General features: G+C 51.3%; 2 protein-coding genes across 2 annotated transcripts; one reads left to right on the top strand and one right to left on the bottom strand.

Annotated features, from left to right (window-relative positions):
• The first annotated feature begins 6444 nt into the window (after window positions 1–6444).
• On the top strand, window positions 6445–20316 carry PCYT1A (phosphate cytidylyltransferase 1, choline, alpha). The gene is made up of 9 exons (XM_014946019.1): window positions 6445–6463; window positions 7096–7236; window positions 10041–10140; window positions 12335–12451; window positions 14410–14561; window positions 15374–15452; window positions 15900–16042; window positions 17090–17278; window positions 17795–20316. Exons 2-9 carry the CDS (start codon window positions 7120–7122, stop codon window positions 17999–18001), a joined length of 1104 nt encoding a protein of 367 aa, XP_014801505.1. The 5' UTR covers window positions 6445–6463; window positions 7096–7119; the 3' UTR covers window positions 18002–20316.
• Window positions 20317–22392: 2076 nt separating this feature from the next.
• Window positions 22393–26694, bottom strand: SLC51A (solute carrier family 51 alpha subunit). Its single transcript, XM_014945832.1, has 9 exons — window positions 25155–26694; window positions 24855–24949; window positions 24103–24257; window positions 23914–23987; window positions 23677–23835; window positions 23463–23574; window positions 23186–23332; window positions 22894–22999; window positions 22393–22769 (listed from the first exon to the last, which is right to left on the bottom strand). The coding sequence occupies exons 1-9, from the start codon at window positions 25187–25189 to the stop codon at window positions 22633–22635; spliced, it is 1020 nt and encodes a 339-aa protein (XP_014801318.1). The 5' UTR covers window positions 25190–26694; the 3' UTR covers window positions 22393–22632.
• Between the last annotated feature and the right edge of the window lie 341 nt (window positions 26695–27035).

The following is a 27035-nucleotide window of genomic DNA, read 5'->3' as shown; positions in this document are numbered from 1 at the left end:
TACTGGGGAGTGTCGGGGGGACACTGGGGTGGCTGTGGGGTCTGTCAGTGGGGAACGGGGGGGTTGGGCACTGGGGTGGCTTTGGGGGGTGTCCCTGTGGAGTGGCTCTGGGGACAGGTTTCCCCCCTAGGCTGCTGTGTGGGGAAGGGTACAATAGGCTGAGAGGAGACAGCAGCAGATGCTTTGGGAAACTTTTGGAGCACACCCCCTGGGCTTGGAGCGTGGGGGCTCTGGGGGACATCCCCCCACCTAGGGGACACAGCCATGGCCTGGGGAGAGAGGAGCAGAACAAGAAGGAGGTGGCCCTGACTGGAGAAGGAAGGTGTGACCTAGCTGCTGTACAGGCACACATCCTCTCCAACCCCCTTTTTGTGTCCACCAAGGTCCTGGCTGCACTAATTAGTGGTTTTGTAATTAGAGTTAAAGTCTGCAGGAATTCTGACAGCTGCGGTGCTCATCGGTAGCCCTGGCTCGCTGCGGAGGGAGGTGCAGGAGGCTGCAGGTGGCCTTCCCTCTTCTGTCCCCACCCTGTGCCATTGCACCAGGTCCCCCAGCCTGGGGTTGGCAAAGGCTGGCGTGGTCAGAAGCAGGTACTGCTGGGTTTCCATCCGCAGGGCTCCAGGGCCTGAGGACGATCACCGTATCTGCTTCGGAAATCCAGGTGGTGAATATGTGTGCTTTATTTCCTGAAGCAATTTCCTGTACCTACAGAATTATTGAAATTCGTGACTTGGAAGTTTCTTGGTCCGGGATCTGGATTGGAATAGTCTTGAAATTACTGTAGAATGAGCCACAAACAATAATTGTTGGAGCGAGGATTTGGTATTGGTGTGTAAGCCTACTAAAGGAGGTTGCCTCCTAAAGTCTCAAAAGGCTCTGGTTGTTAAGCCCTAAAAACAAAACACAATGCAAGGCACCACAGACGCCAGGGCAGAACAACCGCCCATCCTTGTGCTTCGTTGTCCCTGGGCGGGCTCCAAACCTTTTCTGATATTCTGCACAAACCCGATTCTTGCTGCTTCTCTCACCACAGCAGAGACTTTGTCACCTGCCAGGACGCTGGGTGCCTCAGGCTTCTGGTGTACCCAGAAGGGCTGTGAATTCACGGAGAAGGTCTTGCCTACAGCTTCTCTTTCTCGTGTGTGTGTATTTCCTAGCAGCGCTGCCTAGGTGATCAGGCTGCACTGATTTCAGTTGTGGTGGCGTTAGAGAGAATTATCTGAAGGCGTTCAGGACTTTGTTGGTGAAAAGCAGCATCTTTTCATCAATTGCAGGACATGGGGACTTCTGCGTGCTTGGGCTCTGCTTGAGCAAATATTATCCACCTGCCTGTAGCTGTAGGGGATGCAAGGTTTTAGCTGGTGTAGCAAAGGTCTGGGTGCTGTTGGAGCAGTATGTGGCACTGGTTGGACTGGAATCCCTTTTTAACATTCATGTGGCTGCAGGATAGCTGCTTTTCCTCAACCAGGGTAGCCAAGGCAGCCCGTGTCTTCAGTGTAGACAGGACTCTGCCTGCCACATCCTGCAGTGACCTTCGTGAGGGGCTTAGACTGTCTGGATAGAGCTGATGCTGGCTGTGGGGAGAGCAGCTGTGCTGGGGAGAGTGGCAGTCTCCTGGAGGTGAGCAGGCTGGGTCCTAGCCATCAACACTCCATTTTTAAGCAGATGCCCTCAGTCTGGAGATTGGGGCAAACCGGGGCCTCACAGGCTGGAGCTGGGAATTAATTTGCCCTGGAGATTGGGCAAGATCTTTAAGCACAGACTGAAGAGACATCCTGATCTCTCCCATAATTACGTACAGGTTAACCCTCATCTTGTAAACAGGCTTTCATCAGTTTCTCACTGTATGTCTTCTGTCATTAACCTCATCTGAGTCTTTCTGTCTACAACAGACCTCTGGAAGGGATGCCCACCAGTAAGGTTAATTGTAAGCTGGGGGTGGGAGGTGAGGGAGAACAGGGGGAAAAGGATCCTCTTCTCCCCGTGACCAAGGGTCATTTGGGTACTTTACAGCCTGGCAGGGGAATTATCTGAAGTGACAGCACTTCTTCCTTTTCCTTGAAGCTCTTGCTGTCCATGTGTCAAGGCAATTCTCTGCAGACAGCTGGCAGAGTGCAAAGTTTAGTAGTGTTTGCCTGCAGATGAGTCAGCAGAAGAGAAATGGCTTGCTCCTGTAAAGTGGAGTGATCTTGTAGGCAAAGCAGCACATGACAGTCACATCTGACTGTGCCAACGCCTTCCGAGTTCAGCGGGACCACGGGGGAGCCTGGCAGCAGCCAGTGCCACCCGGGGAGCCTTGGAGCTGGGGGGGTCAGAGGGACCTCACTGCCCAAGCCTGCCTGACTCGATTGCTGGGAAATGCAACAGCCTTGGGCTCCAGCGTTTACAGAGATGTTGCAGTCAGCTCTTGTTTTCCACAGGCTTCGAGTTTAAGTAGCAGGATTTATTTTGCCTCAATGCCTAAATCTGCAAGTGAAAAGCAGCGGAAGTGGCCAAAGAAATCCTGCTAAGCTATGGCATGAAGATTTGCAGATAATATCCTTCTAGAAATTCCTTGGAACTTCAAAACACAAAGAATGCAGATAGGGAGAATGCAGATGGGACAGGTCTTCATGCCGTCAGTGTTCTTAAGATGCAGGAATATCTGACCTGCCTGTAGTGTGAGGCAGACAGTTCTCTGGCACCACCAAGGCTAAACATGGGTGCTGGCCGTGGAGATGCAGACAGTGAGATAAGGCTTTGGCTAAGCAAGAAGATTTTCGTGCCTATTCTGTCCTTCTCCATCTGCCAGAGGTGTTAACTTGGGTGTTGTGGTTAAATTCCAGCTCCGACAGACAATGGTGTGGTAAACTCGCACTAAGGGAGAAGTTTTAAATTTCTTTGCTGCCTATACCTTTTTTTTTTCCTTTTTTTTCTTTGTGGTAATCAGTGCTTGTCCTTCTTCCCTCCCAGAAGCAGCTTTATTTCAGTGGGAAATCACTTGAGCTTTGTAGTATTACTCTTGGCAAAGTGCTGGATCATTTCTGAAGGCCGGTACTGCCACAGTTCAAAGAAAACGCCTATTTCTCCCTTCGACTGCTTCCCCTCCTTCGTCCAATGTCTGCACTTGGGGACTGAGAGGAGGGATTCCCAGACGGGGAGAGCAACTCTTCTCCCGTCTGACAGTCGGCTCCTCCTCGCAGAGCCCCTACAGCTCTCTCTCTCAAGGTGAACTCGCTGGCAGGTGATGCAAAGCGCTTCTTTGATAAAGGATATGCACCCGAGAAATACATTTCAGAAGCAAAGCCCTGAGTGTTTTGTAAAGTGGCGCAGAGACCGTCATTTGCCCATCACTTTCCCAAATGGGGCACTTCTTAACTTTGCTCCTAGCGAGCAGTTTCTCATATTCTCCATAACGCTTTAGACAGAATGATGTTAATATTTTACAGGCTTGCTCTTCCAATTACGTCTGTCTTTTTATCTTGGAGTTTTTCAGAGTGAGCTTGGAGAGCTATCTTCTCTTCCCCCTTCCCCATCTGCTGCAAATGTAATTAATTTTAGAACAGTCGGTGTTTTACGCATTTGGGGAAGCAAGGCTGTGTACTCATGTATTAAGCTCAGCTACAGATGCTGCATCCCATTGTTAGTGAGTAATTGTTTGGTTGCTATTTTAGTCATTTGGGTCAAAATGAAACATTCTAAGATTAGTAGCTTTATCACAGTAAGGTATGGGTTGTTTTCAAAAACAACGTGTTCCCTGTTTATAATGAAGGTGAGTTTGATGCTGGGAGGACTTCCCGGAAACGCACTAGCCACAGGATAGAGGTTTTAAAGCTCTGAAGAGTGGTAAAATTATTGTTTAGTTTCTGCATTAATTTGAGTAATTAGCAGAGCTGTGTCACTCATGAAGTGCCCAGCTCTCCAAACCCTGCAGAGGCTCCTTCAGCAACATCTAGCCTGTAACATCAGTGCAAAATGAGCATATTTACAGCATCCTCAAAGCTGGTGTCTCCCTTAGTACGTCAGGCAGAGCTGCTGCTGGTGCTGTCTGACCACTGCCGCTTATTTACCACAAAGCAAATCACAGAGTCATAGAATGGTTAGAGTTGGAAGGGACCTTAAAGATCATCGAGTTCCAACCCCCTGCCATGGGCAGGGACACCTCCCACCAGACCAGGTTGCTCAAAGCACCATCCAGCCTGGCCCTGAACACTTCCAGGGATGGGGCATCTATAGCTTCTCTGGGCAGCCTGTGCAAGTGTCTCACCACCCTCACAGTAAAATATTTCTTTCTAGTATCTAATCTAAATTTCCCCTCTTTCAATTTAAAACCGTTACCCCTTGTCCTATCAGTACATTCCCTGATAAAGAGGCCCTAATCCGTTTGCTTAATCTGTTGTTTGCATCATTTGACTACGTAGACCCTGAGAAGTGGCAGAGTGAGTTAGGGTGGAGGGAAGCGGGCGGCTGGGTGTAGGAGGGCTTGGAAGAAGCCCTTGGAGATTTCTCCTGGGCTGGGCCAGTGCTGCTGTACATCAGTGTGAAGCCTGGTGTTTCCCTATGTTGTAACCTTCAGGTTTCGGCTGTCCCTGAGCTCTGTACCCAGCAGTGATACGCTGGCAGTAACGCAGCGGAGGGTGTACCTCTGTGCAGAGAAGTCCGGGTGCTCTGGTGGGCCAAGCTTGGGTGCTTGGGAAGAGCTTTACCTGTTTGTGCGTGGAGGCTGCCGTGTCCGTACTTCAGCACCGAAGCCTCTGCCAGGGATTTTTAATGTTTTACTGGGCAGTGGTTCAGAGTGACCGCGTTCAGCACATTAACAGACCTTTTCATTTTCTCCGAAGGGGAGGAAAGAGAGAGGTCAGAGACCCACAGGTGACTTGAAGCAGAGTGAAATTATTTTGACCAAATAACAAGGAAATCTGCGGCTGTTCCCCCGCACTGTTTCCATGAACGCTGGGGTTACTTGAACAAGAGGCAGAGGTCTGCTGCTTTTCATGAACAGGGTGGTTACTGCTAGGACCGTGTGGTGAAGTGAATAACTGATACAGAGTGTGCTTGCGAGATGGCACCTTGCAAAACCTAAGAATTACTTGTGTCATACCCTGTGTTTTCACAGAGGACCTCTGGAACCTTCTGCATTTGTAGCACAGATCTTCCCTGAAAGTTAAACGTTCGCTTGAGTGTTGGAAGACTTGGTGCTCAGGGTTGCAAACTCTTTTTGCCTGAAATTGCTTGTGCGCACTCCCGTGTGTTTGTCTGTTGTTGGGAAATAGTAAGTTAATTACCAGAATGGGGGAAACTTGGCTTGCAGGCCTTATGGAGTGAGTAGTGGTTCTGAAATGTCCTTGTGGCTGCTCTTCACTGTCACTTTCGTCTTCTCCCCAATATTTTTTTGGCTCCTCACTCACCTAAGATTCTTTTTAGCTGTTAGGAGTGCATAGTGCTAGGTGTAGCAGTGCAGTCTGGGGTACCCACATGCATGTAGCCCAAGACCAGCTCCACTGTGTTTGGCCCTAACGTTGTTGGTGAGGTATCACCGTGTTGATGCTGGGTGGGGAGAGCAGTGTGTTCACGTGTATTGCACGGCCTTTGGCTCCTTCCTTCAGAACGTTCCTTAACCTGGAATTATTTATGCTTGAGTGAGTCTGACCCCTCAGTGATCTCTTTGACAAAGCCCACACTTCTTGGTTGCTGAGCAGCAGGGCTTTGCCCAGCAGCCCTCACCGAGGACAGTCACAGCTCGTCCTGAGCGGGAATGCTCAGCAGAGACTCCCTGCCAAGGAGAGGGATGATGTTCAGAGGGACATCTGCCCTTTCCCATACCTCTTGCTTGCCCCACCTAACGTGTTCCAGCACACCTACTGCATGTGGGTGGGGAGACGTTTTAAATTCCACACGGCTCTTTATTATTAGGGTGTTGAGGCATGCACATAAGCATCATTCCTGGGTGGAGGGGTCGTGCTGCTCCCAGGAATGTCAGTCAGAAGTGCCATTTGTTGCACTGGAGAGCTGCACACTTCAAGTGAGCAAGAGAGATAATGCTGGTCTTTAGTTACAAACTTTGCAAATCTAGCACCCATTTGTAACTCCTGTAGCAGCTGAAAAGGGCTGTTTGCTGCCATACGTTTCTATAAATCCCTAAATTCCTATAAATCCCTTTGCTTCAGCTGTGTGGAGTGCTGGGCTTCCTAATGCTCCAGGGGCCCTTTTGGGAAGGTACAACGTCTCCAGTTCAAAAGCAAGGATAGCTCATTTCTGGATAGCTGTCACGATTTCTGTCCCAAGCTGGTGGTTTGTCTGTCTGTTCATCACAGAAGCAGTTCAGCTGAACCACCGCTAATTACAACCTGGTACGTAAAGTGCCAGAAGTAAGTGTGCCCTAATGTGCCCTAGTGTGGTGTCAGCAGCTGCCTCACCATCAGCTGAGTCACCACTGCAGTGGGGACAGGGGACAAGAGGGGAGCACAGCGGCAGCCATCCCAAGGTGAGCTGTCCCTGCTGGGGAGCTGCAGCCTGGTCTTACAGGAGGAGGAAAGCAAAGAACCAGCCAGCCAGTCATTTAAGTTATGACCATGGGTTGCACCCTGTCCCTCACTCTTGTCCATCTGCTCCTTCCTCTGTTCAGGATTGTACGGGGATGCAGCACACCCACCGGCTGTCTTGCTGGGCAAGGGAGAGGCACAGAAGGGTAGAAGAGTGTTTGCATTCAGCAGAATGAGAGCTGGGAGAGGGCTGAATGCAGACTGGGCATGCCTTAATCCTTAGGTTGCTTTTCAGATGCTAAAATAGCATAGTTAGCCTTGTAGTAATGATTTATAACTTGCATTGCAACTCTTGTGCGAGTGTCTCTCCAGCCAGCTGACTGCTGCAGAACAGCTCCGAGTTGCATTAAATGATTCAGTATTCCCACCAGGCACTGTTTGTCAAGCCTTGGCAGCTGATGCCAAATACAACTGGCTAAGCCCCTTGTTAGGTGGCTGTGTCTTTGCACTGACCTTCTGTACACTCTGCCTGCTGTTGACTGATTCTGCTTTGGAAAAGCTGAGAAATATATCTTTTTTTCTTTTTTTCTTTTTTTTTTTTTTTTTCCTCCCCTTCTCCTTCATTTTGTTCCAGTTCTGACTGGACGTGCTTGGCAAGATGGAGCCGCCGACCTCCTCCAGGCTGAATTCCCGAAAGAGAAGAAAAGATGGATCTGGCCCCAATGGGGCCGCAGAGCTGGATGGAATCCCTCCAAAAATGTCCCGACGCTCATTCGTAAGTAAGCAGAGATAGGAGCTTTAGGTGCCTATGAGATTAGGACATGGAGCTGTAACAGCAGAAAGATAATGTGATGGTTTGTCTGCAGACCCAGAAAACAAGGAAGGGAGGGAGGGGAGGGGGGAAGAAGCAAATGACAGCAGTTATCCTTCTTGCAAAGCCAGTTGAAAATCTTCCTTTGTTCGTACTAATAACACACTTACAACATGGGCTTAAATTAGGTCTGAGGCAAGCATTGCTAAGCTGCTTTTGTGGTGTGTCCAGCTTGTTTATAGTCACTTAAGCTGAACCCGAGTGGGCAGGGATATAGATATCCACGGAGAAGTAAGAATTCATTTCGCACAGGTGGGTTTTCTTAAATGACCCAGCAGGATGGAGGAGTTCTCCAGGCAAGCACATAACAACTCTAGCACCTGGCAGAAAGCAGTCCTGTTTGGGTCAGGGGAGCTGCAGGAGGATCTGAAATCTTAAGCACCTGCAGGAGGAATCTGTTGAATCCATGCTTTGAAACACTGGGAAGATGACTGTTCATTTGATTCCCCTGGTCTGGCAGGAGACAGCATTTATGTTGCTGATACTTCTGGAGCGTTCATGAAAAATAATAAAAAAAAAAAACCAAACCAAAAAGATTTCTCCTTCTAGATCGACATTGGGACAGCTGTAACAAGCTGAAGCTAGTGAGGACTCTTCTAAAGGGGGTCTATGCCAGTTAGTGCCAGTGTAAAGAGTTGACTTTAACTTGTCCTTGCCACAATATTGCGATGATGGGCTTCATACAGCTCTTCTCTGCCCTCTTCCTGAAGTACACGCGTATCACGTGTACCCTAGTTGCTCTTTCCTTATCTCTGTCAAAAGCCAGCTACCATCCCTGCCACGTCATATTGGGGTCATAGTCCTGGCAAAATACGGTGATGTGTTGCAGCTTTCCTCTTTGATAACAATGTTTTGCTCTTCAGGAGTACTTCAGTGCTGTCCCAGGGCGTTTGTCAGATGGTAACAAAGTAAGAGCAGCATCAGCAGGGAGAACTGGGAGGCCAGCTTTGGGACTGGAGGTTTGAGCTGTTCTGTGACTTATACCACAGAGCCTTAATATCCATGATTGTTGTCAAAACCCACCCTGTCCCTCTTAAAGACCCCAGGTATTTTAGTAAGGAAAGAGAAGTGCACAGGTTATCCTACGGGAATCACTTGCTCTTCAAGATGGAGTCTGTGCTGTGTTAGAACTAAATCATCTGTCTATGAACACCACAACACAAGTAATGTCCAGCCACTTTCTAAACTTCCTAGCTATTTTTTAGCCACAGGGCTAACAGACCTCCTGATGAAAGATTACTTTTTTCTTCCTTTTGTGAAAGTTTTATTTATTGTAGCAAGGGTAATAGCCTTGCCTAACTGTGACATTGCCTTGGAGCTTTTACTGCTCCCAACTAAAGAGCTGACTGGCAGAGTGTTCCCCTAAAGCAGTGGGTGGTAACAAGCCTGCTGAACCATGAGCCTGTTGTGTTGTGCACATCAGGCTGAGTCCTGACCCGTGTAGGCACTTCAGAGGAAGGGCAAGACTGTGGCAGGGGCTTTTGAGGGTACTCCTCTGTGATCCTCTGATAATTTTGATAGGCTTTCTAATGCTTTTATTCCTAGCTTCATATTGGGTATGAGGCAATGGAGCTGCAAAGAATCTGGTTTTATTCACAAGTCCCAGATATAATGGCAGTGATGAAACAAGAGACCCGCAGGCCTTAACCTAACAGTAAGGATCCTGGTAGAGGAGGTGGTGTGTGAAGCGTGGGTACTGGAATCTCAATAAATTAAAGGAGATTTTTGGCAGTATCAGTTTGCTTGAACGTAGCGGTCAGTGGTTGTTTTCCTTCACTTTGAGCACTCTAATAAGGAATGACATTAGATAAGAGCAGTGGTGTTTCTGGTTGCTGTGGTGCTGGGCACCGTGGCAGGATGCTGCAATGGGACAGGAAGCCAGAGAGGAAACTGCTGATTAGCTTTTTGTAGCTTGAAGGTGTTACTGTAATGATCTGCAAGCTTGCTTCCTAGTCTTTCTGGCTCAGGAAAGAGACATCTATTGCCACCCCACACCTTCCTGCTGGAAGGAAATTGAGCTGTTTGTTCTCTTCTGGGAAGGGCAGATGTTTTGGCTCCATTCAGGGGAGAACAGAAGTGATATCTGGACTTGAGCTGCTGGTTAAACATACTGCTCTGGTCAAGCTAGCAGATTAGAGGGGTTTTCGGGCGGCAGCTGGAGATACACTGCCACGGATCGAGGTCAGTCTCTCACCGTGTGTGGCTCAGAAATGGGTGACGATACGCATGCTCCGTGGGAATTTGTGCTGCTGTTGGTATTGCCCTTCTGCTCGTTCGTATACTCAAATGGAGGAGCTGTTACAATTTGTACCACCGCAGCACGAGCAGTCAAGCACAGCAAAGCGATGGTCTTGCCCGGGTGGGCATAGCTGGAGCTGCGACAGTGAGGTTTAATGAAGCTTGGCTTGCGCTGCCATGGACTGCTGTTTGTCAAAAATCTGTTTTTTACCAGCTGCAGATCTGAGCCTCCGGTTTTCTTGGTGCCAGTATGACTACCACAAGTCGAATTTTCTCTCTCTCTCTCTAAACTCAGGCTAATAGCCCTGCAGGGCTGTTTTGAGGTTTAACACTAATTAGTCTTTCAGGACACGTGTTTGAACCTTGCAGAGACACAGTGAGTCACTCGGTGACTAGGAGGCTGCAGTGGCAGTGCTGCCACTACGCATTCCCCTTTGCGTTCTCACAGCTGACCTTCTCTGGCTGTTTAGGGACTGAGGGAGCCGGCTCCGTTTTCAGATGAAGTGGAAATCGATTACAGCAAGCCATACATCAGAGTAACATATGAAGAAGCGATGAGAGGGACTCCTTGTAAGTAAAAACCGGGCTGAAAAGGTTGTATAAATGTTGAGTTTTGGGAAGGTGGGGGTGTGATGATTTTGGTATCTCTGAGACTGATCCAACCTTGTGTGTCACGCCAGGTTTGCAGCCAATGACTTAGTTAATGCTTTGGTGATAAGATAACTTTTCCCTGTGAAACTGGGCCTGCCAGTACAACTGAAATTGGAACCTTTGTGTGTGAAGAGCTGTACTTTCACCAGTAAGACTATTTGAAGCAAATATATATTTGTGCTTTAGCTCTTTCTATGCCACTGACAGCTATAGAGTTGCATCAGCGCTGAACATTTTTCTGCATTACTTTGTCTGAGGTAGCTTAAAGTAAAGCACTTGTAAAGTCATGTCTTCTGAAACTTGAGATGGGCAAATAAAATCAACATACGTTGTTGTCCAGAATGTCCCATTCTAGTCTGGATTTGAATTAAAGTCAGTGTTACTAAGCCCAGTAGGCCAGCCCCACAACAAGAACATGTCCTTTTAGTCTTTAAACCAGACTAGGAGAAACACTGCTCTCTTTGCAAGTCCAAAGAGGAGGCAGAGGCAGGACTGACTCCTGACTGAAGGATGGCTGCCCTCTCTTGCCAGAGTGTGCAGATGGTGTTGTCTTACTTGGCCTCTCTGTTACGGAAACCGAGACAATAAAAATACTGCAGTTCTACCTCCCTGACTGCTGCTGAGAGATGATCCTGCTCAGATTGAGACCTGGCAGTGGTTTCCTGCAGGAGGTTCTGGAAAACCAATGATTTTCATAGTCCACAATGACTTCCCAGTTGAAAATCTCCAGAGCCTGCACAAAGGTCTCTGATTTCAATAGTGATGGCTCTCCTGCCTGCTAAAACTGAAGTGCACTGCATGCTTCCTTGTTGCTATTTGTGCCTGTGCTCAGGAACTGTAGCTGCTGCAGGTGTGGAGGAAAAGGGAAGGATGTCCCAGCCACTTTCCAGAACATGATTGCACTTTAGTAAAGGCCTTCCAGGACCAGCCCTCTTCTGGCATACAGAAAGCTTTTGTGGTCTCAGATCTCCAGATCCTTGGCTCTCCAGAGCCTCCTGACATCATCAGGCTGAGGTGGACTGGCTGAAAAGTGATTTTAGAGGCTGTCCTCGGGCTGACTGGTCTGTTTAGCTGGAATTTAACAACCCTACCTTTGCATCAACTCTGTCTCTAGGAAGGTTCAAAGCCCTGCTTAGACTCAACGGGGTTTCAGTTCTCCTTCTAGGTCCTATCTCTTCCCCTTTGTCACTGCAGCTTTGGTGTGCCTCCGCTCACACCACTCATCTGAGTCTGCCTGAATTGGGCCAGAGAGCAGCAAGCCATTCCCAGATGTGTTGGATAACAAGAATATGTGGCTTTCTGTTACCAGCAGCAAGAGAGCTGGGGGTCTCTTATGTGGTCCTGGGAGAACAGAAGCCAGGAAGCCTCCTGCTATTACGTGGCAGTTCTACCCTATTTCAGTTTACCTCTGTGCTGACCTCAAAGAGAAGAGCTACAATTTCCCCTGGAATTGGTGGCCTGAGGAAAACTTTGTTCCTCCTTATTTATGTGTGGGTTTAGCTGATGGTGCCAGTGGTTCAGCAGAACCGTATCTGCTTTTCTTTCAGTAGTCCAGCTGGGTTTTTGGATGCAGTCACACATCTCCCAGGCCTGGGGGGAACCAGTGATGCTGGTGGGGAATCGAAACAGTCTAGTCCCTCAGCCAGACTGGTAGCTGTAGCAGCGGGCTGCAGAGGAGGATGCTGACAAGGTCCTGAGGTGCCATTGTGGCTGGCGGGGGTGGATTGGGCACTTCTGAAACATTTTTGCCAGTTCCTCCTGGTAGCTCACTGCTGTGCAAAAAGTTAATGCTGCATTTGGATTTCCGTAGGAAGGAGATGTCCAGGGTTTGATTTTCCCTTGGTCTCCCTTCACGTCGTTTTGGTGGGTACGTGGTAGGTTTTGAGTCTGTCTTTGAACATGGTTATATTTCAGCGCTGTGCTCAGCAGCATTTGTTTCTGTGTGGGAAGGCAGAGCACCAGCCATTTCTCTTCACAAATCTTTCCTGGCTGTGGCTCTGCTTTCTGCCAGTTTTCTGCAACGCCCCAATGAGTTTCAGAAGGTCCCCAAATGCAGGCAGCTGCTTTTCCAGGAAGGCATCTTCACAAATGTCTCTTTGTCTCTTTGGCACAGTGGATCGCCCCGTCAGAGTTTATGCGGATGGAATATTTGACTTGTTTCACTCTGGACATGCCCGGGCCTTGATGCAAGCAAAGAACCTCTTCCCAAACACATACCTCATTGTTGGAGGTAAGGAGTGACCTTGTTGACTTTGGCTGTCGTAGGAGCACAGCTTACCTCTCTCTGTGGTTGTGCCTACAGGTAGCTTAGCAGGGTTTTTGTCTTTATGGCCTTAGTGGCACTCTCTGCATTCCAAATGTTCTTGGAGTCTTATTGCAATATGTTGAGAATTAATGTGTGTGCAGAAAGATGTCCTCTACCAAATGAGCTCTTAAGGAAAAGATTCTGATCAGGCTGTTCTAACTTGACCCCTCTATTTTGTGACAGATACCGGTGAGTTGCACGTCAGAATATCAAAGTATATTAGGGGCAGTCAAGCATCTGCCTCTTGAATGAGGAACAGTCCCTCTGTGGCTGTTTGAGCTTTGTGTCATCTGTATTGCCCTGCAAGTCAAACACCCCCTCCCCGCTCCAGCTCTCTGCTGGGGATTTCTTATGGCTAATCCCAAACAGGTCCCTTTAGGAGCGTGGAGATAATGGTGTGGTGCCTGGAATTTCCATGCCATATGGAAACCATTTCTGCAAACAAAAGTTCCCTGGGTTTTTTTGTTAGGTTCAAAGGTCTTCACATGATGCTGGGAATGTCCTGCTGACTGCCTGAGGGTATCTGGCAGAGGTGTTTCAGCCAGGCCTCCTTCAGGAATATAACGGGAAAGAGGAAACCCTTTTTTCTGGCTGCTGTAATGTGCTGGCCTCCATCCACAGGGTGCCTCTGTGCCTGTACCTTCACCCGCCTTAAAGACATTTCAGGCTGTGCATGTTGTCTATCAGGAGGTGGCCACTGGTCAGGCTGTGTAATGATGTTAAAGTGATAGAGCTGAGAATGCCTTTAACTAGTTTTCTCAACTACCATTAGCTTTCCGAAGCGAACTGAAACTCTGATCCTGTGAGGGAGCGACCATAACGTCTTCGTGTGGTTTTTTCCCTTATCACAGTTTCACTCACTGCTGAGGGCATTTTTATAGTGGTACTTCTGCATTTTTTCTGTGTGCTATAGTAGTGTCTGGAAGGGGAAGAGAGAGAGGAGAGCTGAAATAGTTGCTCCAATCTACAAAACGCTCTGAGCTTAGAAATCTTGGAAGTGGAAAGACATCCCTATGTATGTAAATGTTGTACATCAGGCAGGAAAATAACTTCAGGTCAAACTATTAACATGTTAATGTAGTAAGGTGCGTAATCATGTTCTCTGCCTCTGGGAGACTGGTGAGGAGGTGGAGGGCAATGAACTGATCCCTGTGCACCAGGAACTGAAAGGCAAGAAGCCACAGCCCAAGTGAACATTAGCTCCAAGCTGGGAGCAATCTCACCCGCTCGTTATCATCTGTTTGTCTGGAACATAAGTATGTCCAATACCAGTGAGACTGTTAATGCCTTGTTTACTTTTGAGTCTGATAACCAAATAAAACTCCCTCCTTCTTAATATCTTACATTGCAGATTATGAAGAGTTGCTCATTTGTTTTCTCATAGAGCATAATAATTAAGCTAAGTTGATTTGCTGTGAACTCACCCTGTGTTTTAATACAACTTTCCAGGAACTAGATTGTGATATGGCATTTTATGAAATCAGAAGCTTTTTCATGAGCTTCAGTTTCCAAGCCTGAGATTTCCGAAGGTTTAAAAGCAGATTTCTGCCCGATAGGTCCCCAGGTGCTGTTTCATGCAGGAGAGTTGTCTTCTGTATTGGCTGGTTCTCTTGATAAGCATTTTAAGGTTCTAGAGGTCTTGAGGGCATGGAGTGTAGGTCTTGCGCAGAAATCCTCCAAACAGCCTGGAATTGCGCAGGAGCTTAATGCCCTGCACTGCTCCCTTTTCCTGGTGCTTTGTTGCTGGAAAAGCTGGGTTTGAAAGTGCCGGATCCAGCCTCCATCAGCATCTGGAACTGCCAGGGGTGCGTTCAAGGCCCTTTTGCTGTAAAGCATTGGGGTGAGTTCCTCGAGCTCACTCTTCTCTGTGCCTCTCTCTTCAGTCTGCAGCGATGAGCTAACCCACAACTTCAAGGGCTTCACGGTGATGAATGAAAACGAGCGGTACGACGCCGTGCAGCACTGTCGCTACGTGGACGAAGTGGTGAGAAACGCCCCGTGGACGCTCACCCCCGAGTTCCTGGCAGAGCACAGGGTAATTTGTGACATCTGATCTGTTCTGAGTTTTGATTAGCCTCTGTCTGTGCCCACTATTTACAGCAAGAATTCATCCGCGGGGATGACCTCTGCCTGAGCAACCGGTTTCTGTTGAAACTCCTTAAATATAGAATGAGCTGGGTTATGGGAATTGAGCGGGTTTCTTGAGAAACTAGAAGCATGTGCTGAGCTGGCAGGTAATGTTAAAATAAGGTAGAGATTGTGACATGGTGAAAAGTCCTAAGAGGGTTCTTGCGCTTCCAGGAAAAGTTGATGCTCGTTACAGATCGGTGAGAAACACACAGCAGGGAGAGGACAACGTGGGTTGGAAAGGATTTTTGGAGGGCATCTTGTCAAACTCCTTGCTTGCAGCAGCAGCAGCTTTAGATCTACAGCAGCTTCCCTGCAGCAGGAGACCAGGCGAGCTGTCTTGAGAGTCTTTTATCAGTTGGCAAGATAAAGTGAACAGAGTCTCTAACATCTGTTGAACTGCTTTGGGAGGTGAAGGAGTCTCCAAGGGAGTTTGCTTCGTTTACCCTTGTTGCCATTAAGAAACCATTTCTCTGGGGAGTTCAAAACAGCCGTGTCCTCAGTCCCAGCCTTTCCTCTCTGGTGTGTGCTTAACAATTGATACGCAATTGCCAGTGAGAACTTGGGACTGATCTGGGTTGCTTTTTGAGCAAAGCATATTGCTATTCTCTGTCACACTCCTGCATGGAGGTTTTCAGGAAAAAGTTACAATCCTTTGTCAGCAGCAGACCTGTGCATTCAAGATAAAATATTAACTTGCATTGCTTTCTTAATTTTCAGATCGACTTTGTTGCGCACGATGACATCCCCTATTCCTCTGCTGGCAGTGATGATGTTTATAAGCATATAAAAGAAGCAGGTGGGTCTGGGTCAGATTCTCCAGGGCTCGCGGTCAAAGATCTGCTGTAGTTTCTCTTGTAACCCTGTATGTCAGGATTACGCCTGGGGAAGTGGCAGTGGCCCTCTGGGAACAAGGTCTGCCCAGGAGGCTCTGAGGGCAGAAGAACCCTGCCTTTGAGCCCCACTTCACAAGGCTGGGACTGTTCAACGTTCCAGGCCCCTGAGATTGTTCAATGTCCAGTCTAGTTATTGTGATTGAATTAGCAACCACTTTTTGAAAAAATACTGCAGTTTGGCTTACGGATTCTCACAAATGGAGAATCTCGTGAACTTGGCAAAGTGGCTCCTCTAGTTGTTTCTAGGAAATGAGCTCTTGACGGGAGGGATTGTTTCCTAATAGCGGTGGCAGTGGCTTTTTGCCATGTGTCTTGCTACAGCTGTCCTGGGTCCTGTTCCCCGACTTTAGGCATGTTTGCGCCGACGCAGAGGACTGAAGGGATCTCAACGTCAGATATCATCACCCGCATCGTGCGGGACTATGATGTGTACGCCAGACGGAACCTGCAGCGGGGCTACACTGCTAAGGAGCTCAACGTCAGCTTCATAAACGTGAGTTGAAGCCACATGTCTCACTACAAGCTGCGTGAAGCAAAATCTCAGAGTATAGAGATGTAGAGTCTGACCTAGTGGTAGCACAGTCCTGCCATATGCCAGTAAAAGTCTGCAGAGCTAAGCAGTTGCACTAAAGTAGTGTCTCTGGAGTAGAAATTAGGCCACTTCTGCACTTGAAATTGCCTCTGAGACCCACCCAGAGGAACTGGGGTTTTGCTAATACTCCTCCATTGTCAGAAATGTCTTGGTGACATTTTGCCTGTTGAAAGAGCTGGAGACAGGGTGTGTGGTGAAATGTGTGTTTTCTTGCATGAAGTGTGGGTTGTTTTTGGCAGCAGCTGCCATGTCTCATCTCTCTCTTTCCCTCAGCCACCTTCTTCAGGTAGAGTCATTTGTTAGAATAAAATCTGATCTTGTTCTCACTGTATTACTCCCTTCCTGGAGCTGCAGGAGCAGCAGTGTTTGGGTAGGAAAGAAGGACATCCTCTGATCCTGTGCTGAGCAACTCTAGCCTACAAGCAGAATACATGGCAGAAGGCACTTCTGATCTTGGAAGTAAAATAGTAAACATTTTTTTTTTTTATCACTCAGATACTGTACTTATTTTTTAAAATACAATCAAATACAAAAATGAAACAGGAGAGGTAACGGCTGCTTGACCTGTCTTTGGCATGTAACTCTGTTTAAAAACACCCAGCAAAAAGACTTGTGTGATTGTGATACGCAAAGAGACTTTCAGCAGGTCACTCAAATCTAATCTGTACAATGTATAAATATTTCCCTCCTCCATGCACTCCTATGAGATAGTGCCTATCTCTGGGTTTAGTCTTGCACTGTGTACTCTGCCAGTGCCTGCCACAAAGCGTCTCATAGCCCCAGTGTGTCTGCCATTTAGTCTAGGGAAGAAGTGTCACTGAACTGAAGAAGTGTCACAAAACTAATGGAGATGCTGAGTCTTAGGCAGCAGTTCAGTGTAATAACACAGGGCAGAGGTGGTCACCACTCAGATCTGGTGAGCTATATTCTGATCTGCTTACTGTACAGGAGAAGAAATATCACCTCCAGGAGCGTGTGGATAAGGTGAAAAAGAGGGTGAAGGATGTAGAGGAGAAGTCAAAGGAATTTGTCCAGAAAGTGGAGGAGAAGAGTATTGATCTCATTCAGAAGTGGGAAGAGAAGTCCCGGGAGTTCATCGGCAATTTCCTGGAGATGTTTGGCCCAGAAGGTGCATTGGTAAGGATCTGCTCTGGGAAAAGAGGAAGGGGGATTTTGGAGAGCGCAGCAGTCGTTGTGGGGCTTCTGGAGCCCATGCTCTGCAGAGCAAAGGTTTACCATCTGTTGCAGTGCTTGATGCCTGTCTCCAGACCAGTTGTCCCAGGCTTGGGCAGCCGCTTTACAGGGAGCCCTCACCCTGCCAGCTGGAGAACGCCAGTTACTTTTGTAGTGTCAGAAGTCCCCATGTCCCACAAGCCAGCATGTAAACTCCAGCTTGTGCTACTTGTTTTTGCCAGTCTCTCCTGTGCTGCTGGGTAAATATCACAGGCACTTCATGCTAGAGGTAATTGAAAATGGGTGATGATTACACTGGGTGCAGTTTCCAAAGGCTAGAGTGATGCTTGGGCTTTTTCTGCTCTTGTATTGCGTGAGGCATTGAAGGGACACAACTCAAAATGCCACACAAGCTGTAAGTAGTGTCCATTTCCATCGCTGTTTGACCCACGCTAACTGTCTTCCTTCTTCCATCACTAGAAACACATGCTGAAGGAGGGCAAGGGCCGGATGCTGCAGGCCATCAGCCCAAAGCAGAGTCCCAGCAGTAGCCCCACGCACGACCGCTCCCCGTCTCCATCCTTCCGCTGGCCCTTTTCAACCAAGACTCCTCCTTCCTCACCGGCCAACCGCTCCAGGAACGAGTCTGCAGTCACCTACGACATCAGTGAGGATGAAGAGGATTAAGCTACCCGCCGGGATTTGCTGCGAACCACTAATCGCCGAATCCTAAGTCCGGACCCACTGGGGAACTCTAAATGTGCAAGAGAGCCATAGGAACAGGGCTGACGGTGAGCACAGGGCCTTGGAGGCACCCGTTGCTCTTAGCAAGGGCTGCTGCCTGGAAGCACATTCAAACCTCCTCTCCCTTCTCCTCCCCAAATCCCCTTTTTATTGTTTACGTTCTAGTGGTTTCCAGGGGGAAGATGGTTTTTATATTTTAAGAAAATACTCTTTTAAAGCGCAAAGAATAGCACTCAAGCGTGGCTTTTGTTTTGGTTTCTCTTCCTCTGTAAAACCTCCAGGCAAGAGGGAAAGTGGGAGGACCCATCTGTCCCTTCTTTCCTTCAGCTCCCCTGTCTTACTCCCCCACGAGCCCAGGCAGTATCCGTGCTGCTGCCAAACGAAAGGCCCCTCGGTTCCTCAACGAGCACGACCTCGAAGAGCACACAGGGAGCGGTGGTGTAAAGAAGCTTCTAGGAAATAGAGACTTCTCTGCTGCCCTGGAGCCAATAGGAATCCTGTCCAGCAGACCCTGTAGTGCTTGCACGTCTCTTATCTGAGCTTCCCGGTGTGTGGCAGTGAGGACATGCTGGGGAGGGGGCTGCCAGCTTGGCACGCAGGAGTTGCACCCTGGAAGAAGTCACGGCACCATAGAGTCGCACTCCCCATAAGCATGTGGCATTCACAGCTCCAAATGGGTACGGGGGCAGCAGGGGAAAGGCCTTTCCAGTTAATCTTAACAAGGCTGCTAAATCTTGAGCTAAAATTCAGCCCTCAGTTGCTGTTGGAGAGAAGAGAATTAATCTTTGCTTCGGGGCACTTGCTCTCTGTACATTTCCTTGGGTGCGTGAGAGCCCAGGTAGGAAATGAATGTGTGTACTCCTTGGAGAAGTTCCTTGTCCCGGTCTCTGGTGTGTACTAAGTCTTGCTGTCTGTCCAAATGGCTCCTCAACACTGTGCTCTGTGTGTCCTTGTCTGTGTTTCAGTTGCTGTGCTCTAGGGACTGGAGCAGTCTTTTACACTGGTGCCGTGAAGTCGCTGCTATAAAGACAAAACATGAATTTGTGTACAGCTGGTTTTGCTGTCCGGGTTGGTGTGTGCAGCTGGACAGATGAAGGGCATGTTTTACCCCAGTGAAGGGTCCCGGTCCCGTGTGACAGTTTCCTGCTTTGCGTGCTCAATGCACAGATCTGTGCCCGCTTACTCTGCTCCTTGAGGTGGGCGAGAGAGCATCAGAGAGCACTGCAGCTTTTTGAGATTTTTAAACGTGTAATCTGCTCGTTTGAAACCATGGTCCAAGTCGTGCCTGTTGTTGTGTGTGTAATGAGCACTGAGCTTTGTGGCCCGCGGCTCCCCGCGGGCAGTTGCCCTCCCCATGCTGCATGCCCGTGTACAGAGCAGGTCGGTGCGAAGCTCCCACTTGCTTTTCTGTTTGGGTTTGGCTGTGATATCCGTTGTCTCTGGATGGAGCTGCTGGGCTGAGTTGCCTGTATTGTCCTGCTGTGCTGGGAGCAGCTCGGAGCCTGGTCAGCCATACTGCAGGGAGGTCTCCAGAGCAGGATGCAGGACCTGGCGAGCAGCACGTGTAAGGAGGCTTCCAGGAGACACGGGAGCCCTGTGATAGGAGCAGGCTGCTGCTTCTTTCCAGCTTTTATCTTGCTGATGCTTTGTCATGCTGCCTTAAGGGCTTGACAGAGGCTCTGTGCTTCTGTTGAGGCCAGAGCTGGTATGGGAAAAGGTATTTTGGGGATTCCTCATCTGCCACTTGGACCTCTCTCAGCAGGGACCCGCACGGCTCTGGGAGTGTGGCTGGCTGCTGTGGATTTAAGCTGTAAGGTGCACATAACGGTCACTTGGAACAAGCCAGTTGTTGATCCCTGGTTTATGAGTGGTAGAGCACTTAACTTTGTATCCCCCACATTCTCTCTTCCCTCATCCTCCCCACCTTCCCTTCCTCACCCCTCCCTCAGTATGGGTGTTGCGTTGCTTTCCCGAGCCGGATCACAAAGGTCAGGCTGCTTTAGAGCCTTACTACTGTTTTAAACACAAGTTATGCAACAGTGTTCTGTAATTTTGGATTACAATGGTGTTTTGGATGGTGGTTTGTTCTACGGAGACCTTAACATATTTCTTGATCTCCCTGCAAAACCTGGGGTGCTTGGTAAGAAGCCAGCCATGGTTTTACATGTAGCTTGGAATAACAGAGCTGTTATTATTATTGTAACCAATAATCCCTGCTTCCTCCTTGCACTTAAATTAAAATGGACACTCAAATCCCAGACTAGTCTTTTTTTTTCTTTCCACCCACTTTGTTTTTTGTATTTCCTCCTGGGTTGCTGCACCAGCTTTATCTCCAGTGCTTCCCTGTCCTATCGGGAATAGGACAGAGCTTGATCTCTGGGCAAGACATGTGAGCCAAGTTCTCCAGGAACTTCTTGTTACCCGCAGATATACCTAGTGCTGCTGCTTCAGGGCTCTCCGGCACATCCCTCACACATCCCACACTCTTAAACAGGCATCTGGAAGAGACATGCTGGAATTAAGCAAGAAGTAAGAGGTAGAGTGGAAAAATGAAACTTTACTAGCATGCATTGAAGAACATGTGGAGTTTGATGCTGCTAAATCCAGAGGTGTCGATTCCTGCAAGGCAGCCCTACCTCAGTTTCTCTCTAGATCTGGGACGTGAAGCCGTTGGCACCACCGGCCGGGCCCTGGGAGAGGATTTTCTCGTGGCAGAGAACAGCAGGAGCAGGGCAAAGCTGAAAGGTGCCGAGGATGCTGGTAGAAGCAAGGCATGAGAAGTGTGGCACTCTAACATCGTGCTGCTGAGGGTTGAAGGCAAAGGTTTCTCATCTCTTGAGGAAATTACAGTACAAACCTGCACTGACATGATTTTGTGCATTTTATAGAGGGTCAGCACTTTATTTTGGGGTCCAGTTCTTCTAACTGGAGGCAGGTGCTGGAGCAGTGAATCCACTTGGCAGTAGCGGTGACTTTGGTGGAACAGACCCTGTCTCTTGCCCCCTGCTTTCAGGGAGGGCTTCTTGCTGCTGTGAAGGTGTGGGTTTCCTACCTGCCCTCAGAGAAGGAGCTAGGTTTGGCTGGCTGACAGCAGGGGACGAGTCCCGTTATTTTGCTTCTTGGCCAAACCAGGAGATTGCTTGTCCCCAGCGCTGCTTCGGGGGCCTAGAAAGCCACGCTGGTAATGGCCGTGTGCTGTTGCCAGGAGTCTGTCAGATTTGGCAATCTCATAACTAATCACCAGTGCATCTTCCGCCTGAGCAGTTTCACTTTAAACACAGACACCCACAAAAAGCTCAGAGTCACTTTTTCCCCCTCCTCATGGGACAGAAAACTTGATTTTTTCCCCCGAAGAGGAATCAGATAAATAAAAGTTGGGAGCTTTGGCTGTCTGACTCTTCGCTTCCCCGACGTGTCACACTTCTCAGAGGTGTTAGGGTGGGAGGGTGCAGATCAGGGGAAGCTACGGTGGTGCCCAGCAGCAGGCTCTGGTCTTAGGGCTAATGATCTGGCATCTGCTGCCCATCTCCGGCCACCCTGTGTCACCTCCAGCCCTGCAGCAGTGGCTGCTTTCACGCAGGCTCTTCCCAGTCAGTGTTTGCTCTGCTGGCTTCTCTTTATGGGGCTGTGTGCTCACCCCTGTGTCTTACTGGCTTCTTCTGGAGTTGGGTTTTTGGCTTTTAATGTTAAGCCAAATAAGCGCAGAGTCATTTTACTCAGTGTGTGCCAGATGCCTTCTGCCGTCCTAGCACAGCCAGCTCACGTCGTGGTCTCCTCACCTGCCATCTTGGCAGTGGTTTGAGTGAGAACATGCTTCAGTGGGGAGAAAAAGATAACCCAGAGGTTTCTGTAAGTCGTCATTGCTCCTGATGTCTATCCTCACCTCTGTTGTAGGTGTAGAGTAGATACTACTCCTGGACCTGATCCTGTTCAAGGCTGGTTAAGACTTGTGTTAAGGCAATTAACTAATTGCCTGTGTTATGAAGGTGCTTCAAGGCTGCTTCCTTTGCCCAGCACCAGGCTGGCAAGGGGTGGATACTCCTACCATTCTCTCAGGAGCAGCCACTGCTGTGAAGGACATGCCCCAGGGACAGGCCAGACCCACCCAGAGGTCTCAGGAGAACCTGCTGCTGCCCTGGCATTCCCTTGGCTGTCAGAGCCCAGCCAGCAGCACCCAGAGGTCAGTGTCACAGCTGGATGTTGGGCACCTTGTGACAGCCCCAAGCCGTAGCTGTGCTGGTCTGGGCTCCATCTTCCTCCCCCTGTGTGGGGTCATCTCCCACCCACCCTGGGGTTATCCAAGCCCAGTCACCAACACAAGACTTGGGTACAAATTTATCTTTATTCAGTGCCAGACAAGAGCCTCCCCCGGCTGGAGGCGGCTTCACGGATCCCTTTGGCTTGTGGCCTCCAGGTTTCAGACCCTTTCACCCCACGCCAAGATGCCCTTTCCCCCTCTGCCTCCTCTGCTGCCGGCAGCTTCCCAGGGTCGGATGAGGAGGAGATGGTTGTACAGGGCGGACCAGCTCCCCGGCATAATTCTGCCCCTCAGCACCCGCTTTGCTCCCCCCTGCTCACGCCTTGACCTGAGTGCCTGTGGGTGGGAAGTTGACGGGCTGGTAGCCCGGCTTGTCATCCTGCTTGCGGTAGTACATGCGGGTCACCACGGCCAGGATGAAGGTTTGCGGGATCAATAGCTGCATGTTCATCTCTGGAAGAGGAGAAGGGTCATTTGAAGCTGCCTCCATCAGCCCTGCCCGTTCCCTGGGCCCCGCTGTGCAGCGGAGGGGCTCGGCCGGGAGCAGGCCATGCTGCTTCCCCATCTCCCGACTTACGCTGGGACCTGGCCTTGGAGGAGAAGGGTGGTGAGCAGGCGATGCTGCCACTGTTGGCCAGGATGCTGAAGATGGCGGGCTGCAGTGCCGTCAGGACAAGGAGCATCTGCAACCACCAACACCAGAGATGGTGGGTGCCATGCTGCTGCTGCCAGGCTTCTGCCCTTCGCCTTCCCCACTCTCCCACAGCTGGACCTGGCTCTTGCCCACCATCTCCTCCCCACCACCTCCTCCCCACTCACGCGGGAGGAGCCTCTCACCCAGGGGGGAGTGGGGCAGGACGGGGGCTCACCTGGAAGCAGGTGAACTTGGCCTGGATGTTCTGTTCAGCCAGGTGCTGCCGGGCCTGACGGAAAAGGATGCCCAGGGCCCACAGCCCAAAGAGAGTGGAGGCACCGACCACGGTGTTGATCCAGAGGGCCACGCTCTCTGCCGAGATCTGGAAGGGGACACACAGAGAAAACACGCCTGGGCTGATAAACCTGCTGGGCAAGGTGAGGGCTGGTGGAGGCTCCTCATCTGGGACGTCACCCTGCCCATCCTGCCCATCCCCGTGCCCTGGCACTCACGTCAGCGGGGTTATAGTTCCCGTCGGTGAACAGGACCAGCCCCAGGAAGACAGCGAACACCCTGCAGAAGGCGTACTGGAAAGTCCCCAGGAACATCAGTTGAAGCTTTCTCCTGGAACAGCGAGAGAGACCGGTAGCACCCTGAGGTCCCCGAGCCCCTGCCCAGGGACTTCTCTTCCAGCAGAAGAAGGGGGTTACCCCAACTATCCCTCACTTGCTCATGGTGATTCGGGGCAGGCAGGGGCAGCAGCAGCAGCAGGGCCCGGTGCTGACCACCATGGGCACGTCCTTCAGGGCACTGAGCACCGCCTCCTTCCCCCCGAAGCCCTCCACCATGACCAGCATCATGACGTAGAAGCAGATGGAGAAGTACCTGGAGAGGAGGAAGAGGAAGGCAGGTCAGGCCCCATGAGCTCCCCAGTGCCCCTGCCCTGGTGTAGGTGATACTCACGCCGTGGTAGCCATCTCCACCACCATCATGGAGCGTGGGAACCATAGCCCGAAGCAGCTGACTACGCACACAACCTGGGGGAGATGCAAACTTGGCATGCTGCTGACCCCCTCCTATGGGCTGGCACCCCTTGGGTGGCTCTGGCCCCCCGGGGTGATGCCCCTCCACCATCCCCACACCCCAGCTCACCGTAGGGGCTGAGCTGCTCCAGCGGAGGGTCGTCATCTTGATGGGGCAGCGGATCTTACGAGTGAGGTAGAAAGCTTCTTCCACAAAGATTGCAACCGACAGCAGCGCCATGATGGTGGCGAGGCCCATGATGGTGAGTTGGGCCATGTCCAGATCTGCCATGGAGGAGTGAGAAGCCACCTCCCATCTTGTCCTGTCCCCCCTGAGGCCACTGCAGCAGGGAGCTGCCACCCAACCCACCGCTCCACAGGTTTGGGAAGCCCCTTGCCATGGAGGAGTGAGATACCATCTCCATCTTGTCCTGTCCCCCCTGAGGCCACTGCAGCAGGGAGCTGCCACCCAACCCACCGCTCCACAGGTTTGGGAAGCCCCTTGCCATGGAGGAGTGAGATACCATCTCCATCTTGTCCTGTCCCCCCTGAGGCCACTACAGCGGGGAGCTGCCACCCAACCCACCGCTCCGCAAGTTTGGGAAGCCCCTTGCCACGTCCTCAGCACGTCTGGCTGTGCCAGAACTGGTGCTTCTGTTCCCGTGTCACCTGCACCAGTGCTGGCCTTCCCTGGGACACCTCCATCCCCGCAGGGAGGGCTACGGGGTGGGAGGCTGAGACCCTGGCAGCACTCTGCTGCCTCCCCATTCCTCAGGGCTGCTCCCTGCCTGCAGCCACCACGGCCACCCTCCCTCCATCACCCCTGTCCTGCTCCCACCAGTGGCAAGAGGAGGGTCCCCCCCGCCCAGTCCCCCCACCTACGCTGCAGCAGCTGCCGGGAGGTGGGTGGCAGGGAGAAGCAGGCTGGTGGCACGCTGAAGTTCTTGATCAGCATCTCCACCACCGTGAGGGGGAACCTGCAGAGAAGAAGGGGAGCGCTGCATGGGGACGGCAGGGACACGGGGACACACAGCCCCGCAGGGTCCCTGGTGTCCTCTGTCCGGCTCGCCTCACCCCCAGGCACCTCCCTTCCTTGGCAGAGGGAATAACCCAAAATCCTGATCCAAAAAAAGTTGGATTTGCCCGGCTACCAAGTGGCACGGTGGGTTCCCCAGCACCCACCTGGGGTCTTCTGCCAGCTCCATGGTGGGGTCCATCCTGCTCTGCTCCTCCCAGCGCCTGCGGGGCTGCTCGGCACCGGCTGCTTCGGCTCCCCTGGCCGGCCCACGGGGTCAGAGTCCCCAGGGCAGGGACCGCGGGGAGGCCGCCGCGCCTTCTTCCAGTTTAACCAGCAACTTCCAGCGCTCCCCTCCCTCTTCCGCCGCTGCGGGCGCCCATTGCCGTGCCCCCTTGGCCGCCCGGTTATTGACCCCGGGTGCCGGGGAAGGTGGTTGTCACCCGTGCTGGTGCGCCTGCGCGTCCCCAAAGTGTGGGGAGCAGGGCACCTGCGCTGGGGTTAACGCTGGCCTACGCACCCCCTCGGGCACCCCGGAGGTGGGCTCGTGGTGCCAGGGTCCCCATGGTGCCATGTAGGGTCCGGGACTCGTCCTCCTGTGTGTCTCCCCCACCAGCAGTGGTGGCTGGGTGGGAGGTGATGCTGCAGGGCTGTGGGAAGCCTGTCAGACCCTGCGTGGCTCTGTGGGCCATGTGAGGAGTTTGCAAGGGCTCAGCTCGCAGCAGCCCGGGGCAGAGCCCTGCTGAGAGCGGCTCCTCAGACACTAGAGGGCAGGGCTGGCCCAGCGCTCAGCGCCATGGCCTCTTGGGATAGAAGCAGAGCCTGGGCATGGGGAGGGGGACGGTGGGCTGGAGGGGACACACCAAGTGGGGAGTTGGGGTGTTAGGCGTGGGGAGCAGCGTATCCTTGCCCTAGATGGATCCCAGCATCCTTATGGGTCCCAGAAGTGCTGAAGGCTCTTGGTGTCCTCCCAGCACCGCAAGGAAAATGAGCACTGGTTTGTACTGGGTTCCCAGTTTCAAGCCCCCACCCTTTGCCCCTCTGGCATTGGGTTCCTTCTGAAGCCAGAGTGGCACCAGCACCCCAAACAGGTCCCCAGCACCCTGCCATGGAAGCAGGATGCTGCAGTTGCCACGGGAATGGAATGGGAGGATCTGTTGTGCTGTGGTTTCCATGGGAGCAGGGTGCCCTACAGCCCAAGGCTGGGGCCCTGCAGCTGCCCAGCCCACCACAGAGCTTCTCATCCCCCTTTGTTTCAGCACCCTCATCTACCTGAGCTCGCTGGTCTCCTTCCTGTAAGTCACCCCATAGCCATGGACCAAGCCCCATTCTGGGGATGTGGGGCAGCTGAGCTGCTCTTTCACGCCAGTGTCCCCAGCTCCACCACTGTCCTCTTCCTCCTGGTTCTTGCTAGCTTGGTTCTGCTCAGCTTAGTCAACCGTGGGGCTTCTCCAGCTAGTTGGGGTGACAGGGTATCAGGGGATGCTCCGTGGTGGAGTGGTCCCAGGGGCCTGAGAGGACACAGTCCCCCCACGTGTCTCCTGTGGCAGTGGCCTGGGAGGACAGGCTGAAGTGGGGGCTCTGCAGCACAATGAGTTGGTGCTGCTGGCACAGGTGTCACCATCACAGCTGGCCACACATCCTCTGCTGCCCCCACTGCTGCTCCTCCATGGAGGTGGGGGACGTGGGGCACCCTGGGAGCCAGGGGGGCTCTGCATGTCTCTGAGATGTTACCCACCCCACCACATCCCTCCCCTCAGCCCCATTAACCAAGTCCTGTACCCCTGTCCCTACACACTGTGTAGCCTTCCAACCCGTCCTGCCCTATATACTGTGCCCCCACACCTACTGCACCCCCTAAACCCCGTCTGTAGTTTGCATGCTCAGCCCTACACGCTGCGTCCCATATGCACTCATCCCTATAGGTTACACCTTGCACACCCAGCCCTGCTCCCTGCAGCCCCTACACACCATACCCTACACCCAGCCCTATGCGTTGTCACACAGCTCTCCATGTTGCACCCTACACCCCTGTCCACGCTTCCTGC

This window comes from Calidris pugnax, unplaced genomic scaffold, assembly GCF_001431845.1.
Source record: "Calidris pugnax isolate Ruff unplaced genomic scaffold, ASM143184v1 scaffold111, whole genome shotgun sequence".
Classification (NCBI taxonomy): Eukaryota; Metazoa; Chordata; class Aves; order Charadriiformes; family Scolopacidae; genus Calidris; species Calidris pugnax.
Note: the sequence above shows the minus strand (reverse complement) of the source record. Positions and strands in the feature narration are given on the sequence as shown.